Source organism: Tursiops truncatus, chromosome 5, assembly GCF_011762595.2.
Source record: "Tursiops truncatus isolate mTurTru1 chromosome 5, mTurTru1.mat.Y, whole genome shotgun sequence".
NCBI classification, from domain to species: domain Eukaryota; kingdom Metazoa; phylum Chordata; class Mammalia; order Artiodactyla; family Delphinidae; genus Tursiops; species Tursiops truncatus.
Window position 1 is genome coordinate 69,728,827 of NC_047038.1, and position 15,551 is coordinate 69,744,377.

A 15,551-nucleotide genomic window follows, 5' to 3' on the forward strand; every position below is an offset into this window, starting at 1 on the left:
AACCGCCTCGCCTCTAGACTCCCGGTTCTAAGACCACCGTGACTGTCAACGAAATATGCCAATCACAGGCAGCCTAAGCCATATCCCTGGAAACTGAGTAAAAAAATTAGGTGGAAGGCAGAAAGGAAATGAACGTAGAAACCTCCAGTGCACAAAGAAAGATCCGTATACACAAGCACGAGCAAGGAAACAGCAGGGTATCTTTTACTACACGGAGGACGCGGAGCACCACAAACAGGAACTTTAAAGGGATTGAAATCTGTTGCCTGTTCCACTAGGAATATTGTTTGCAAGGCACAAGGTGTCTTTTGGTAGTGAGCACCCTCTGCGCATGCGCAGGTCCATTCGGGAATTACTGCCCGGCCGCCGACTAAGTTGCATTCCTTGAATCTTCGCAGAAAAGACAATTCTTTAATCAGAGTTAGTAATGTGGACAGTACAAAACCGAGAGAGTTTGGGGCTTCTCTCTTTCCCTGTGATGATTGCCATGGTCTGTTGTGCACACAGGTGAGCTGCTGTTGTTGAATGTCTTTTTTTCTTGGTGTTTTTCTTTTTACATGCTTGCTGGATCATGTAGCTCGTTATTTGGGGGGTAGGTGTGCCTGTCTATTTTTATGTCTGCTCGCAGTTTGTGCTCATTCTGAATCCGGTCCCTACTTCTTCCCTTCAGCGCCAATGAGCCCAGCAACATGTCATACGTGAAAGAGACAGTGGATAGATTGCTCAAAGGTTATGACATTCGCTTGCGGCCGGACTTTGGAGGTAATGTTTCATCTTTTTTTTCAACCTGTAACCCATATCTAGTTCTCCTTTCTTGTCAAAGACAAATGTCAAAAAAAAAGAAGAAGAAGAAACATGTCATTTTGGTAAGCGTGCCTTACGCCCTACGCTCTGGCCACACACACACACACACACACACACACACACCACGCCGGAGCCCCAGTCGCAGGTGGATGAACCCCAGGCAGAGCCGACCTTCCCCCGGCCCGACACACCCTCTGCATAGTCACTGCATCATTCGTGTGCCCACACCTGTTTTCCCAGGCTGTCCCCGGCAAGGGGGTGGAGGGCTGGGGGTAGCGGAGCCCATTCAGAATGTAGATAGCGCAGGGAAGCCCCCCGACCCTCCCCAGCCTGTGGCCACTCTGAGATTATGCCCGTAATGTGTCCCACCTCCCCGGTAGGGCCCCCCGTGGACGTCGGGATGAGGATCGATGTCGCCAGCATAGACATGGTCTCCGAAGTGAACATGGTGAGTGGCCTCGCTACTGGCCCGGCAGCCGGGCTTACGCAGATGCGAAACGGACCGGTCCCCGTGCCCTCTGCGTTTCGTTGGCGGTCACCTCGCCCCGGCCCATGGATCCCGCTCCGCGCCCGCTCCCCACTCTGGCACACACACACCCTGCTGGCCCTGGTTTGTATTTTCGACACACACACACGGGCTACTGCGGTGTTCCGGAGGAAACGTGCTCCGCACTATTTGGGGAAGGACGGTGACTGTGGCGCCGGCAGAGCCGGTGGGGCGGAGTCAGCGGTACTTTCGCTGGGTTTCCTTCGGTGTTGAGAGGCGTAGGGCACCACCTGCCGGTGGCCGGGCAGCCTGCACGAGAGGGTCCCCGCACGGTGGTCCGCGGCCGCCTACTCCGCAGGCACGGTCCCGGCAGCCGGTGAAGCGGACCCACCCACGGCCCGCCACAAAGCACCCAAGCACACAGATGAGGTTTCATAGTGTTCCCTCCCTCTTTCCAGGCTCTAGCACACCGAGTGGCAGGAGCAACAGGCTGAGACAACGGTGTCAAAGTGCTCAAGCCAGATTCTGGGGAGAGGCTTGTATTGTTCCCACGTGAGGGTTGATGAATTTGTCTTGCTGCATCTTGCGAGTTTAAGTTCAAACCGAATGGATGGAGTTATTGCTTTGCTTTGCCTTATAAACCCAAGCATGCCGAAAAAGCCTGATGATCAAAGAGACTAGAAAAGGGAGGGGGGAGGAGAGGGCGATAGCAACATAGGGAGCAGAGCGCAATCTTTTCATTGCTAAGAGTTAACATTCTTTTATTTCATTTTTCCTCCTGCCTTTCTGAAGCTGTTGCAAAATGGATTGAAATCATAGCTGTCACTATCTCTGTTGGCGCTTTCCAACCACTGTGGGGTAGCAGTTTTCTAGTTAGAGTTTCCAACTGTTGCTTCTTGTAAGGCAGGGGGAAAAGCCTGTCGCTTTTCTAGAACCAACCACCCAGGGAACAGCTAGATCTACCTGAGCAAAATGCCATTTTTATTCCACTTGCGAAAAAAAATATTGTGGCAGCAGAAATTTAGACATGCTGAATAATTTAAAGACTAAAGCCTCTGGGGGTTTTATCACTCTATATTTGTAAAGGCTATTGAATTGTCATTTCATTTCATTATTAGTGAGTCATTTTATTTTAACACGCTAAGGCTTAAGAATTTTTCTTTTTTTTTTTAAGGTATGTCAGGGAAAAATACGTATATTTAAAATATATTGAGTGGGATTAGAATAAAAAGTGTGACTATTACATTTCTGTATTTTAAAGTTGCACTTTCCCCTGCTTTAAATAGCTTATTTTAAATATTATTTTAAATTAATATCTCTGATGGCTGTATTAGAAAAACAATTTTGAAATATCAATGCACAATGAATATTCTCTGACTTGGAAAAGATTTTTAATAGACTCATTTATAATATTCTGTCACATACATGTCACTACCACAAAGCACCCAAGATGAACTATTGACAAACACTGGGGAATGTAATAACATGGGCACATATACAAATCATACCCAATCCACGCCATTGCGACTGGATAAATTAGGCAATGAATTAGTTTAAGTTGTTTGTATCATGTAGATAAATGATGATAATAATTTCCTTTTCAGTCATTTATTTTGGCACCTTGTAAGTACCCACACAGATAATTTATAAAATAGGAGAAGATTCAGAAGACTCAAAAGGCAAACAGTGCCTTTGCCAGTGGTCTGCTTTTAGAGTACTACGCTTTTCAGAATTTTTAAAATGTATAATTCTGTTGACTATATTTACAAACAACTTTTCAGTTTAAAACCAAAGACAAAACCAAAACTGAATCGAATAGGGAAGTTGCTGTTTAACTAAAACAACCACCATAACAAAAAAGCTCTGTATAATCAGTTGTTCAACTGAATTCATACAGAAGCTCAGAAAAAAAAATTATTAATTTAATTGCTGTACCACTGGAAATAGCTCTTGATGATGGAATAATATAACCTATTTACTCACTGTACCGTGTGTATATGTACTTGAGTTTTTAAAATATTCAGCCAACAGATAAACCTTTAAAAAATATATTCTACTAAATTACCCATTACCTTTCCACAATAGTGTTAGAGACATGATGGGAAAATAGAAACCACTGAACATAGGAAAATAATAAACCTTGATTTACTTATTCTTCCTTGCTTCTCTTTTTAATGAAATCTACCAACAAGACCCAAGGTTTATTTTTTCTTCTATCATCTATAACAAAGCATGGGAATACATAGATTGGAAATAACTCCAAAAAAATTGGAAACAAAGAGGAATTTTAGGATTGAGGGTTCTATATAAGCAAAATCTGGATAGTAAGCCCTGGTTAAGAGCACTGTCTATGGTATGCTTTGATTTTTAGATCATAAAGTAGAGTTGAAATGTCAATGAGAAATAAGACTTATTGCTTTTATATTAAGCATGTTTCAGAACCCTGATAGGCAGTAACTTCTGAGATTATTTAATAGGAAATTTTCAACAAAATTAACAACAAATAAAAATGAACATCAAATATAATAAAATAGTTTTAAAGAAAATTCAGATTAAAATCCATTGCTAAAACAATGCTCATTTTTATATTTTTATTCATTACCATTATTATCCACTCATTTCCACATGTGGGAAAATCACATAATTGTACATTACATTAATGGGTTTGAAAACTAGACTGTTAATTTTTGTTCTTTTCCTATGCTACGCTAAGTGAAATATAATTCCAGATTGGTTTCTAACATTGTCTGTTTTATTAAAGACTAATGTCACATCAAGAGTATTTTCTGATTCATGTCCTTCAGGATTTAAAATATTTTTCCCAAATTTGAAAGAGAGAGAGAGAGTTTTTATAGAATCTCTATAATCAATAATTGTTGGTTTTGAGCATTGAATGGAAAACTGCTGAAGAATAATTCTGACACAGGGAAAAAAACCATACTTGAGAGCAAGAGTTTTCTTTTCAGGCAATAATATTGTTCATTAAATTAGGAAGGATTTTTCTTTTGGCATCATGGGATGTATTGTGCCTATGATAGTGACTACATACTATTATCTTCTATCATCTTAAAAAAATGACTGTGATTTCCATGTATTTAAAATTAAATTCCTCAAACCTTCTCTCTTAACAATTTCTGCCAAGCTGTATACCTACACACACACACACACACACACACACACACACACACACACACACACGGATGACTGAAGAGGAATAAGAGGCAGTTGGAACAAAAGGAGACAGTAGCCCCCAGAAATTGCCTTAAAATAACCACTAACACCTGCTACTATAAGCCCAATAAAACACAGATAATAGTAAGTAAGTCTTCTCTCAGAGTAGTGGATTGGGGGAACAAGATATTAACTACCTGAAAACAAAAGGTTGAACCCTTGTATTTCAGAGTCCAATGACTAGCCTTTCTGTCTTATTAAAGAGGCAGCTCCTGGTCATCAGGGAGGAGCTCCAGCCACAGAGCTCTCTGCCTCTGATCTAAGGACGTGATGGTCTGAGTGGCCACCCCCAGAAAACTTGAAATCTATTGAGTCCTAACTCAAAGTAGGTCTCAACCCAAGCTGTTCCCAGGAATGGATAGCTACTGTGTATTCATTGTTTCCTTCCTTTATGCATACATGGATGCCATAGTGAATGTTCTTATAGGCATTAAAATTAACAATAAAAACACCCACCCCCCAAAAAATAAAAACTAAAATGAGCCAATTTTCTAAATAATACGCAAAAGAAAAAGAAATTTTATTTACGAAATGTCCACTCTTGTTAAATCCCACTGTTATTTTAGTATTTGATTCCAGAGGTTTCTGGTATATGCTTCAGTTATGTCTAATTATCATCCTCTTGGTGACACCGAACAATAACTACCTGTCACCACTTTCTCTAAGCCAGTGTTTCCCATTCTTTAATGTGTATCTGAATCACTCTGGGATCTCAACATGTTAAAATGCAGTTTTTTATTCAGAGGTTTGGGATGGGGTCTGATAGCCTACATTTTTAACAACTCCCAGGTGATGCCGATTGCTGGTATATGGACAGCACTTTGAGAAGCAAGATTGTAGTACATTATTCTAAGGGCTAGCATTATTAAGAAATGAACCTTTTTTCCTCTTAAATTTCTCTAAAGATGATATTTTTCAAACTAAGTTTCAAGTTAACTCCCAGGTAGTTAAACAGGTAGCTGTGCTCAGAGGGGAAAATTGAGTGTAACAGTTGATGACAAGGCTGATAGGGCTTGACTTAAACTAATAAGCAGTCCTCCTAACTGTGCCAATACTTATGAGTCCACCAGCCTTTAATGATGGCTATGAAAATGTTGCCAAGCCCAGTAATTCGGACAACACTATCCTGCTGCTTTACAATGACTTTTCTTCTTCAGAATAAAGAACATTGCAAACTGGCTTTCACCCCACTAGGAGCTTGCAATAGCTTTGTAAAAGATCCTAAACATACTCTTGCTGCTGTCAGTAAATTCCCTGAGGCTATAACAGAATTCCTTTGCAAATAGAGCAAATAAGTCAGTACCATTTAAAGGCATGAACAGATATCAGCAGTTAAAGATATAAATACGTTTTTCTCTTATATGAGTAATCAACCAGGTCTCACTTTTAGGTGCTGGGTTACAACATTGTACCATCTGGAGAAGCTAAGAGAGCTTCTCCTTTGCCTTTCTGTTTGGAAATAACAGAAAGATCTTTTTGTACTCCAAGCCACATCAAAGCAAGCCTATCCAGGTTTTTTAAAGTTTGCAGTCACATTTGAAAGACTGTGTTCTTAGGATTACGTGACCAGACTAGGTATTACAGTGTGTAGTACAATGAAAACAGTAGCATTTATTGAACATGTCCTATGTATAAGGTATGGCTATCAAATGCTTTATATTAGTAGCTCATTTAAGGCTATAGAATTATCATCCCCCATTACAGATGGAGAAACTGAGGTGGAGAGAGGGAGAAACATGTTAAGAGAGGTTAAATAACTTGCTCAGAAGTTATAGATCTAGTAAAGAGCAGAAGAAGGATTTGAACCCAGGCAGGCTGCCTGCAAGAGTCTGACTCCTATCTATGAGGCAAGTAAAAAAATATTCCTGGCATTTAGCTTTGAGACCTTAAGTGAGTCACTTGACTTCTCCAGGCCTCAGGGTTCTCTTCTGTAAAATGAAGGTAATTGATGCAATTGCTAAACCTCTTTCTAGTTCAAATATCTACCATATAAACTTAGGCTATTAAAGATTTTAGACTCTGTTAAAATCAAGATTCTTCGTCTTCATCATATTCTCCTGTTAGATTCCATCTTATTCCATTTTGTTCTCCTTTTAGGTGTGTCAGTCAACAAGCATTTATTAAATTCCAGCTGAGTGCAAACTCTGGTAATCTCCTGGGAACGTTGCAGTAATGATTGTGTGCAGTCTGGGGCCCCTTGGATTACCATTTTAATTGGTCATAGCATTATCATCCATTTTTTCCTAAACACATTCCCAAAGACAGCAACAAGAAATGTTGAATCCATGGTCTTTAAAATGAGACGAATGATGCCTGGTTTATATCGTATTAAGCGTTGGAGCCAGGACCATATTTGAAGTATTTCCATCTGGTACTGTCCATTGTATTCAAACAGGGAACATTGCTCAACTATTGCCAAACTAATAAATGTTTCAACACAATGTGAAACAGAAGGAAACCTTTATTTTTCAAGATCTGGGTATCCCAAAGATTTGCCCAACCCACCTAAAATCTTTCCATCAGGTGGTCTGGGAGCAAGGGGTGAAGGCACAGTGCTCATCTCCGCTGACCGTCACTTAGTATCAATTCTGTAAATGTTTGGTGCTTTTTGTCATGGCAGGCCCCCAAAGTCTTGATGGTCCCCTCAAAACACACATGAATCAAATCTTGCCTTATAGGGAAGGTAAAATATTCCAAAAGAAAAAAATGGTATTAAGTATTTCCAAATGATTTGAGTTTCAATAACTCAAATGACATTATCACACTTGAGGATAATAGGAAGATGAATGGTATATGCTTACTGTTGATTAAATGTTAATACAGTTTCCCCATGAGCTTTTTCAGCAGAGTGAATCCTATTTCTTGTAATACCAGGATTGAGCTTCTGCATTTTCGAATGCTTCTGTTTTCAGAAGATCATGCATTTCATGAAATCTCTTGACTGATGATTGTTGAAGGAAGTTATAGTCGTAGCACATAACAATCTATTACTTAGCCCTTGACAGAAATGCTCAAGAAACGGTTTAAAATTAATTCGCATTAGTGGTGATAACTTAGTAAAAAAAGGCTGGTCATAAGAAGAATGAAAGATAAATGGGTTTTCTTTAGTGAGCCCAGTATCCCCTTCTTAGAATCCTCATAGCCCTCATTGTTTTTCCGCTAATAGTTTTTTTCTTCTACCACTCCATTAAGTGCCTAATGTGTTTTCCCTCTTACAGCCCCAATAAAACTGTCATCGTATTGTATATTTAAGATTAAAGGCATTTTCCAAGGAGCTTTCAACCACTCTACTGAATAAAGCAGATAGGGTGTCTGTCCTTGTGGGGTTTATAGTCTTTTTTAAAAAAGTATTTAAAATCTCTATTCTTGAAGTAAAGATTTTTTTCCCCCTTTTGGAAGATTTTTGAAACATCCATAGTTACCTTGATCATGGGATGTTTTGGTTCAACATGTACTTACTGAACACTTAGTCTTTTATCGTGCCCTGAACTGGGTGCTAGGGATGGGAAAATGACTAAGACGTGTGTCATACTGTCAGATATTGGGTTGGCCAAAAAGTTCGTTTGGCTTTTGGTGTAAGATGTTGTGGGGGAACCCGAGCGAACTTTTTGGCCAGCCCAATATTTTACAGCATAGAGGAGAATGCAGAGACCAAGTTATTTAAAACAATGTGGTAGTGGCTATGATAGAGACATGTATGCCCAGCGTCCTATGGGAGCATAGAGGAGCAGTTTCTAAGGCACGGTGAAAGGTTAATTCCTAAAGAGGAATAGTAGTGAGCACCATGTGTAGGCTGCAAATGAGAAGAAGAAACTTCCAAGCAAAAGGAAAGGCATCAGCATTGGCAAGTATGCCTGAAAACAGTATGGAGTGTTCTAGGAATTATAAGTCATTCACTATTGGGAGAACTTAAAGGGCACAGGGAAGATTGTCAAGAAGTAAGACAGGATGTTAACAGCAAGATGTAGGACGGAGTTATTGAATGTTCTCACTTGTCTAAAAAGAAGCCTATCTAGAAACATACATATTTTTTTGTATATGCACAGACCACTTCTGGAAGAATATACAAGAAATGAGTAACAGTGGTTGTCTCTTGGAAGTGGAACCAGGACTATAGGAGTAAGACTTAGAGGGATACTTACTGTTCTTAATATGCCCTTTTGAATTGTTTGATTTTTTTAAAAATCTTAAACATTAAAATTTTTCACTTTAAAAGGACACACACACACACACACACACACACACACACATACACACACAGACAGAGACAGAAACAGAGACAGAGAGACAGAAAGAAGAAATGATGCTGGAATGTGTATGCTAAGGAAATGAATCCTAATCCTGAAATACAGGAAACCTGCTACAGGTTTTAACAGGTGCTACGTTTTGCATTTCAGATAGATCATTCTGATAGCTGCGTGGAGGATGAAGTAGAGACGGCTACAACTGGGGCCAACTTTCCTAGTTAAGAAGCATTACAGGGTATTTCGGAGTCCAGATGAGAGATGATAAATGCCTCAAGGAGAACAGTGCCCTTAAGAATAGAAAAGAAGAGGGGAAGAAAGAGAAATTCAAACAGAGGCAAATCAGAAGGATTTCATGACTGGTTAGATGTTGGAAGTTAGAGAGGCAGTGAGCCTAGGTTGCCCTATGGGTTCCATATTGAGTGATGGGCACATAACGGCACCATCTGCCCAGGGAGGGAAACAGGAAAAGAAGCACCAACCACCTTGTTCACCGTTGAAGTAGATATGTTTTCAGAATTAAAAAAAAAAAAAATTCAGAGCATGTTGTTGCAAGGTACTTGTGGGAACATTGTGGTAGAATATTGGAGGTTGGACCTATCCTGAAAAAGATTAATTTCTTCGTGACCCTTCTAATTCTGTTCACATATAAAGCAGGTTCTACAGGGAGAAATCCTGGGTGCATAAATGTGGTGGCTGAAATGAACCAGTTAGAGATATGGAGAAAGGGTGCTGACCAAAGACAGAGAATGAAGTGCAGTCAACTTTAACCTGTAGCAACATTGTTCTTTATCTAGGAGGACCTAGACCCTGACAAGATTGAGAACCTACTTTTCAAATTCACCCAGAGAAGTGACTTTTGTACACTGTTTCAGTTGCTTTTATAAAACCATATAGATGGGAAGAAAAGATGTGTGTGGAACCCACTTACACAGCATCTGCTCTCTTCTCCATCACATCCCTAAAATGGTTCAGAGTCCTTCTGGAACACCGTGTTTCCATGGGAAATCACATTAAAAGCAGTGTGTGTTCTTGTAGAAGGTGTATTTGGCAATGAAATGAGATGGGGTGTATAATAGACAGCACAGGTGGGACCAACAGAAATGAAACTTAACTGCCAGGAAAATTCAAAAGTGACCCCCAGGAGCTTTGCAGAAGAGCTGAAACATTTGAATGGCTTGGTGGGGATGATTTTAAACAAGATTTCAACAGAGCCCTATCCCCACAGATGGTCTCCTGGAAAGTGGATACCTATTTTAGCAAAGGCATATTCATAGAGTGTGTCATCAAGTTTAGGGAAAGAAAGCAGAGAAGCAGCTAGAGAAGTAGATTCAAACAAAAGAGGGTTCAAACAGAAGGTAGCTGTTAGCAGTCCCTACCACAGCAGAAAAAGAGTGTGGGTTAAGGTCCTCTGGACGCAGTAGGAAAGTTAGAGGCCAGATGTCTCTTTCTGGTTGCTGAATGGATTAATCAGGGAAGTTGCTAGGAGTGAATCCTGTTTGAATGAGAAAGTTTATTTGGGATCCTTCCTGAAGGCGGAGGAATAGATTTGTTGAAAGCTCAGGGTCCCTGCCTACTCTAGCCCTCTGTGACTCACGGGAGGTTTTTTTTCTTCTGATCTATTATTTTCAAGACAATGATATACAATTCTTTAGTCAAGAGAAACTGCTTTGTGGTTTCCATAGAGACAGGTCAATGACATTTATTTGAAATCCTACCTGTGCCTAGAACATTTTCTCATGTCAGAGGCCATCATTTCTCCCTCCTCCCACCTGCAATCTCTTTCCCACCCAGATGCATCTAGATCTACTTCAACACCCACACGAAGTCATCTTTCTTCTACAGAGATTTGCTGTAACCACATGGAAGAGGAATCTGCTGGAGGAAGAATGTGTGGGGCATATAAACAAATCAAGACTCTGAAAAGACAAAAGACCCAATATAACATAATGATCTTCTTTCAGTTCGTATAAGGTTTTTATTAACCTTGTCTTCCACCCCCTCACCACCAGCACTATGAAAGCTACAGGAAGTTTAGGATTATATTCCTTATGCTCTCTATGTAGCTCCTAGCATATTATAGGGACTTAATAACATTTATTAGGATTATAAAAGAAATTTTCTAGCCATAAAAAGTGTTAGTAATAATGGCATTTAAATTTTCTAATTCAGAAATTAATAGTTTCTCTGTCAGATCTACCTTATACCTTCATATGTAGTTTTCTTTTATGTTGATCATGAATCATGAGCCGTTTCCATAGAAACAACTTTATCACATGGCACAGCCAGTTTTACAGACACAAAATCATTTCATGACAAATATCAACGTACATATATACATGCATATATATGTATACACGCATAACTTTCATCATCTTTAAAAATTAGTGAATTATTTTCATTTTTCAAAATGTCATCTGTATGCTGGTACCTGGACTTTCAATATTTCTGGAAACATTTAAGAAATTACTAAAGAATACCTGGAGTGATGACTACAAAGTGAATGACATTTAAAAAGAAGGAAAATCAAACATAAAGGGAAGCATATGAAAAGGCCTCAGCCATTTGGAGTGATTTTGAATGAGGTAAGTTAGATTTTAAAAGACAACCAAGGAAGTTTATCAAATTTGAAAATATAAAGTAAATAATATATCTAATCCAGAAATATATATATTTACTATATATGTATATAATATCTATTATATCTATCTACATCTATCTATCTATCTAGTCATTTCTGCTGTAACTGTATCCTTACCTAAACATGGATGTTTGCTTTGAAACATCAACTTTTGTCTGAAACTTCCACACCCACACAGTAATTTGTCATAACCAGTAAATGTGTTAAATCAACTACCACATTAAACGGAGATAAGAGATTCTTTCCACTGACATCACCACCTCTCTGTTTGTCCCCCCTCCCAACACACACACACACACACACACACACACACACACACACACAATTCAGCACATCCCAAAGGAACAACCTAGAGCACGAAAATCCCGGTTCAAACCGACTGCGGAGTTGAGGTTGATGAGAAGAGACGAAGAAGATTCAGTATGAAGGTTAATGTTAGTCAGTTGCAACCTTTTGGCTAAATGTGGCAGGAACTGATTTTTAGAAGTTTTGAAGTTGGAAATGGGAGGACGAGGACAGGATGAAAAATTTGGAGTAGAAGGTACTCACATAACTGAAAAATTGTATCCCGTTTTGGGTGGGTTATGGGTGCCTATCTCCTATATCTATGTCAACCCCATTTTGGGAGACACCTCCGCAAGCTGTGTTGTCATGAAGTGTGAAGGGGACTTTATAACCTGGTTTTCTGCAACTGTGGAAGGGAATGACTTTCAGCATGACACATGACAGATTACAGATGACATATGCCCTACTGTGTTCAAAATCACAGTCAACGGACATAAACATATCTTGGTGAATTATGTTTTTGCCTAGTTACCATTCAGCTTTCACACATTTTAAAGGATTTGCACTTTTGGTTCTGCAAAATGGGCAGAGATATGTGAGCCCAAACTCAAACAAAGCAAATGCCATTATTATTTTTCAATACTATTCAGTCTCACTGAGTGGAGGTTTGTTTTTGAGTGGAAATGTGGGACCCTTTCAGTACTGTAGGCAGGGAGCACCTACAGAAGGTGATTTCAGAAGCTACCTGCTTGAAATGCCATCATCAGATTTTTTTTTTTTTTTTTTTGGCTGCGTTGGGTCTTCGTTGCTGCGTGGGCTTTCTCTAGTTGCAGCGAGTGGGCGCTACTCTCCGTTGCGGTATGGCGGCTTCTCTTGTGGAGCATGGGCTCTAGGCGTGTGGGCTTCAGTAGTTGCAGCGTGTGGACTCAATAGTTGCAGCTCGAGGGGTCTTGAGCTCAGGCTCCGTAGTTGTGGCACACGGGTTTAGTTGATCCACGGCATGTGGGATCTTCCCGGACCAGGGACCGAACCCGTTTCCCCTGCATTGGCAGGTGGTTTCTTAACCACTGCACCGCCAGGGAAGTCCTGCAATCATCAGATTTTGATATCTTCTGCTTTTCTTCCTGCTGAAGTGCAAATAACACCTGAGAGAGGCACTAATAATGCTAGTCTTTATTTCTTGTATTAATACCAGTGTGTGAATGAATGGTTGAATGAGAGAACAGGTTTGCTTAAGAGACAGAGACTCAAAAAAAATAATAATAAATACATCTTGTGTAGTTAAAAAAAAAAAAGAGAGAGAGAGACAGAGACTAGAAAAGGAAAGGAGGAAAGGGAGGAAACAGGATTTATTTCATACTTTCCCCAGAATCAGCACTTTCCTGATTTCAGGAGCCAATATGAAACAGCTCGAAACAATGGCTGAGATGTGCTGAGACAGCATTTGTTCTGTCCACACCGATCCTTTGCACTTGAAAAGCATTTTGCTTGATCTGACAGCAATACCCAATACTTTGTAGACCAAAATGTGAAATCAGCAAATTCACCTCCATTCTCTGGAGGCATAGTGTCCATGCTGACTGGGCCAGGTGGCAATAACATCTTGTAGTTTGAATAACCTGATGAATCTTATAGTTAAAATCAGTGTCTGGTAGAGAACAAATGTATGGATACCAAGGGGGGAAAGGGGGTGGGGTGGGAGGAATTGGGAGATTGGGATTGACACATATACACTATTGATACTATGTATGAAATAGATAACTAATGAGAACATACTGTACAGCACAGGGAACTCTACTTAATGCATTGTGGTGACCTAAATGGGAAGGAAGTCCAAAAAAGAGAGGATAGATGTATATGCACAGCGGATTCATTTTGCTGTACAGTAGAAACTAACACAACATTGTAAAGCAACTATACTCCAATAAAAATTAATTAAAAAAAATAAAAAATAAAATAAAATCAGTGTCTAGTGGGAAGCACACTGGCAATTTTTTAAGTCCAGACACTCCCCATCTGCTGTATATAATTTTGGTTTTTCTCCTTAAGTACATTCCCCTTGAATGTTCTTCTGTCGAGTTATATTTGAATAATTTTAAATCACTTTAAAATGTCAGGATGATGTTGTATCCTAATTTATACTCTCAAGTATGAATCTCGTGACTTACTTAAGGCCTTTGATTCTCAGTTCCATGTAAAATGGAAGTAATAATTTCTGCTCTACTTATTTCAAGGAGCGGTGAGAATCAAAAGAGATAAATCATAACCAAATATACGGTCTGTACATGTGATGTATAAACTGTAAATTACTATATGAATGTTAAATGCTGCTATTTTTAAAATTATTTTACTATTATCTCCCAGGCTTGTCATGAATTTCTCCCTCTTTAATGCCAGGACATCAGGAATAACATGAATTCACATCTTGCATAATCAAATATGATAATATTTTTGTTCAATACTGGGATTTTCATCAGGCAGTTGAAATTCACAGTACTACTTCTAATTGTGAAACTCTTCTGTGACATCTGATAGAAAAAAATGGAAAGAGTTTCCCACACCTTTCCTCCCGATTATCTTCTCTTGGGTGTCACTCTGAGACATCTCAAACTTTAAAGTTTCAATCTGTGTATGGTCCCCCATACCTCTCTTAAATTTCACATTTTGTGCTACTCCCTGGTATGTGAAAGACATGGGATATGTGGTTTTCCATGGGCTTAGCCAAGGAATTAGGGCTCTGGAGATGACTTCTAGTTTTGATTATAACCCCTCCACTTACAGGCTCTGTTACCTTGGCATTAGTTAACTTTAGAGTAATCATATAATTTACTGTCCAAACATGAATTTTGAGAATGAAAGGGAACACCATTAATATTACCAGGGTCAAGAAGTGTAAACCAACACTGTCCTGGGAAAGTCAGGATTTATGATCACCCTATGCCACTTAAAGCCTGAAATTCTTCATCTTTAAAATGGGAATAAATTATATTTTCTTCTTAGGTCATTGAAGGCTTAATGAGATAGTGTGTTGTCTGATTGGGGAAAATATAAGTTATTTATAACCTGCTTCTTCTTCTTTTCCTCCTCCTCTTTTTTTTTTTTTTTTTTTTTGGTATGCAGGCCTCTCACTGTTGTGGCCTCTCCTGTTGCGTCCTCTCACAGGCTCCGGTCGCGCAGGCTCAGGGGCCATGGCTCACGAGCGTAGCCGCTACGCGACATGTGGGATCCTCCCGGACCCGGGCACGAACCCGCGTCCCCTGCATCGGCAGGTGGACTCTCAACCACTGTGCCACCAGGGAAACCCTCTCCTTATTATTCTTTATTGAGCACATACTGTGTACCAGGCACTGTTATGAGCGCTTTATATGAATATCAACAGTGGAATTAGGTAGAGTGGATGAGATAACCTAGTAAGAATTTTTATATTAAAGTTTGAGATAAACAAACAAATAAAAACATCACGTATCAGCTCACCTTTACTTACCAATAGTTTTATAAGAGCAAAGGGACTTGTTAGGAATTGGGAAGCATTATTAACTATTGTAGGATTTACTTTATTCCTTCAAGGAACAGCCAAGACTCTCATTGAGAAGATAAGTTATTAAAAGGTAACTATTTTCATGAGGTCATAATTGACCACAAGTAACACTAAAAAAAGGGCCCTAGAAATGAGATCTCAACTCATAACATGACAGAGAAAGTACAACCAAGCTGAGATGTTCAAGAGGAGAGTAATCTAGGTAGGAAGGTGATGGATATGCCAGGCAGAGAAAATAGGACTAAGAAGTTTGTAGAGGGCTTCCCTGGTGGCACAGTGGTTGAGAGTCCGCCTGCCGATGCAGGGGACACGGGTTTGTGC

General features: G+C 39.7%; 1 protein-coding gene across 1 annotated transcript; it reads left to right on the forward strand.

Annotated features, from left to right (window-relative positions):
• Positions 1–367: 367 nt before the first annotated feature.
• Positions 368–4,374, forward strand: GABRB1 (gamma-aminobutyric acid type A receptor subunit beta1). The gene is made up of 4 exons (XM_073805220.1): positions 368–507; positions 671–762; positions 1,185–1,252; positions 1,750–4,374. The coding sequence occupies exons 1-4, from the start codon at positions 428–430 to the stop codon at positions 1,783–1,785; spliced, it is 276 nt and encodes a 91-aa protein (XP_073661321.1). The 5' UTR covers positions 368–427; the 3' UTR covers positions 1,786–4,374.
• The last annotated feature ends 11,177 nt before the right edge of the window (positions 4,375–15,551 follow it).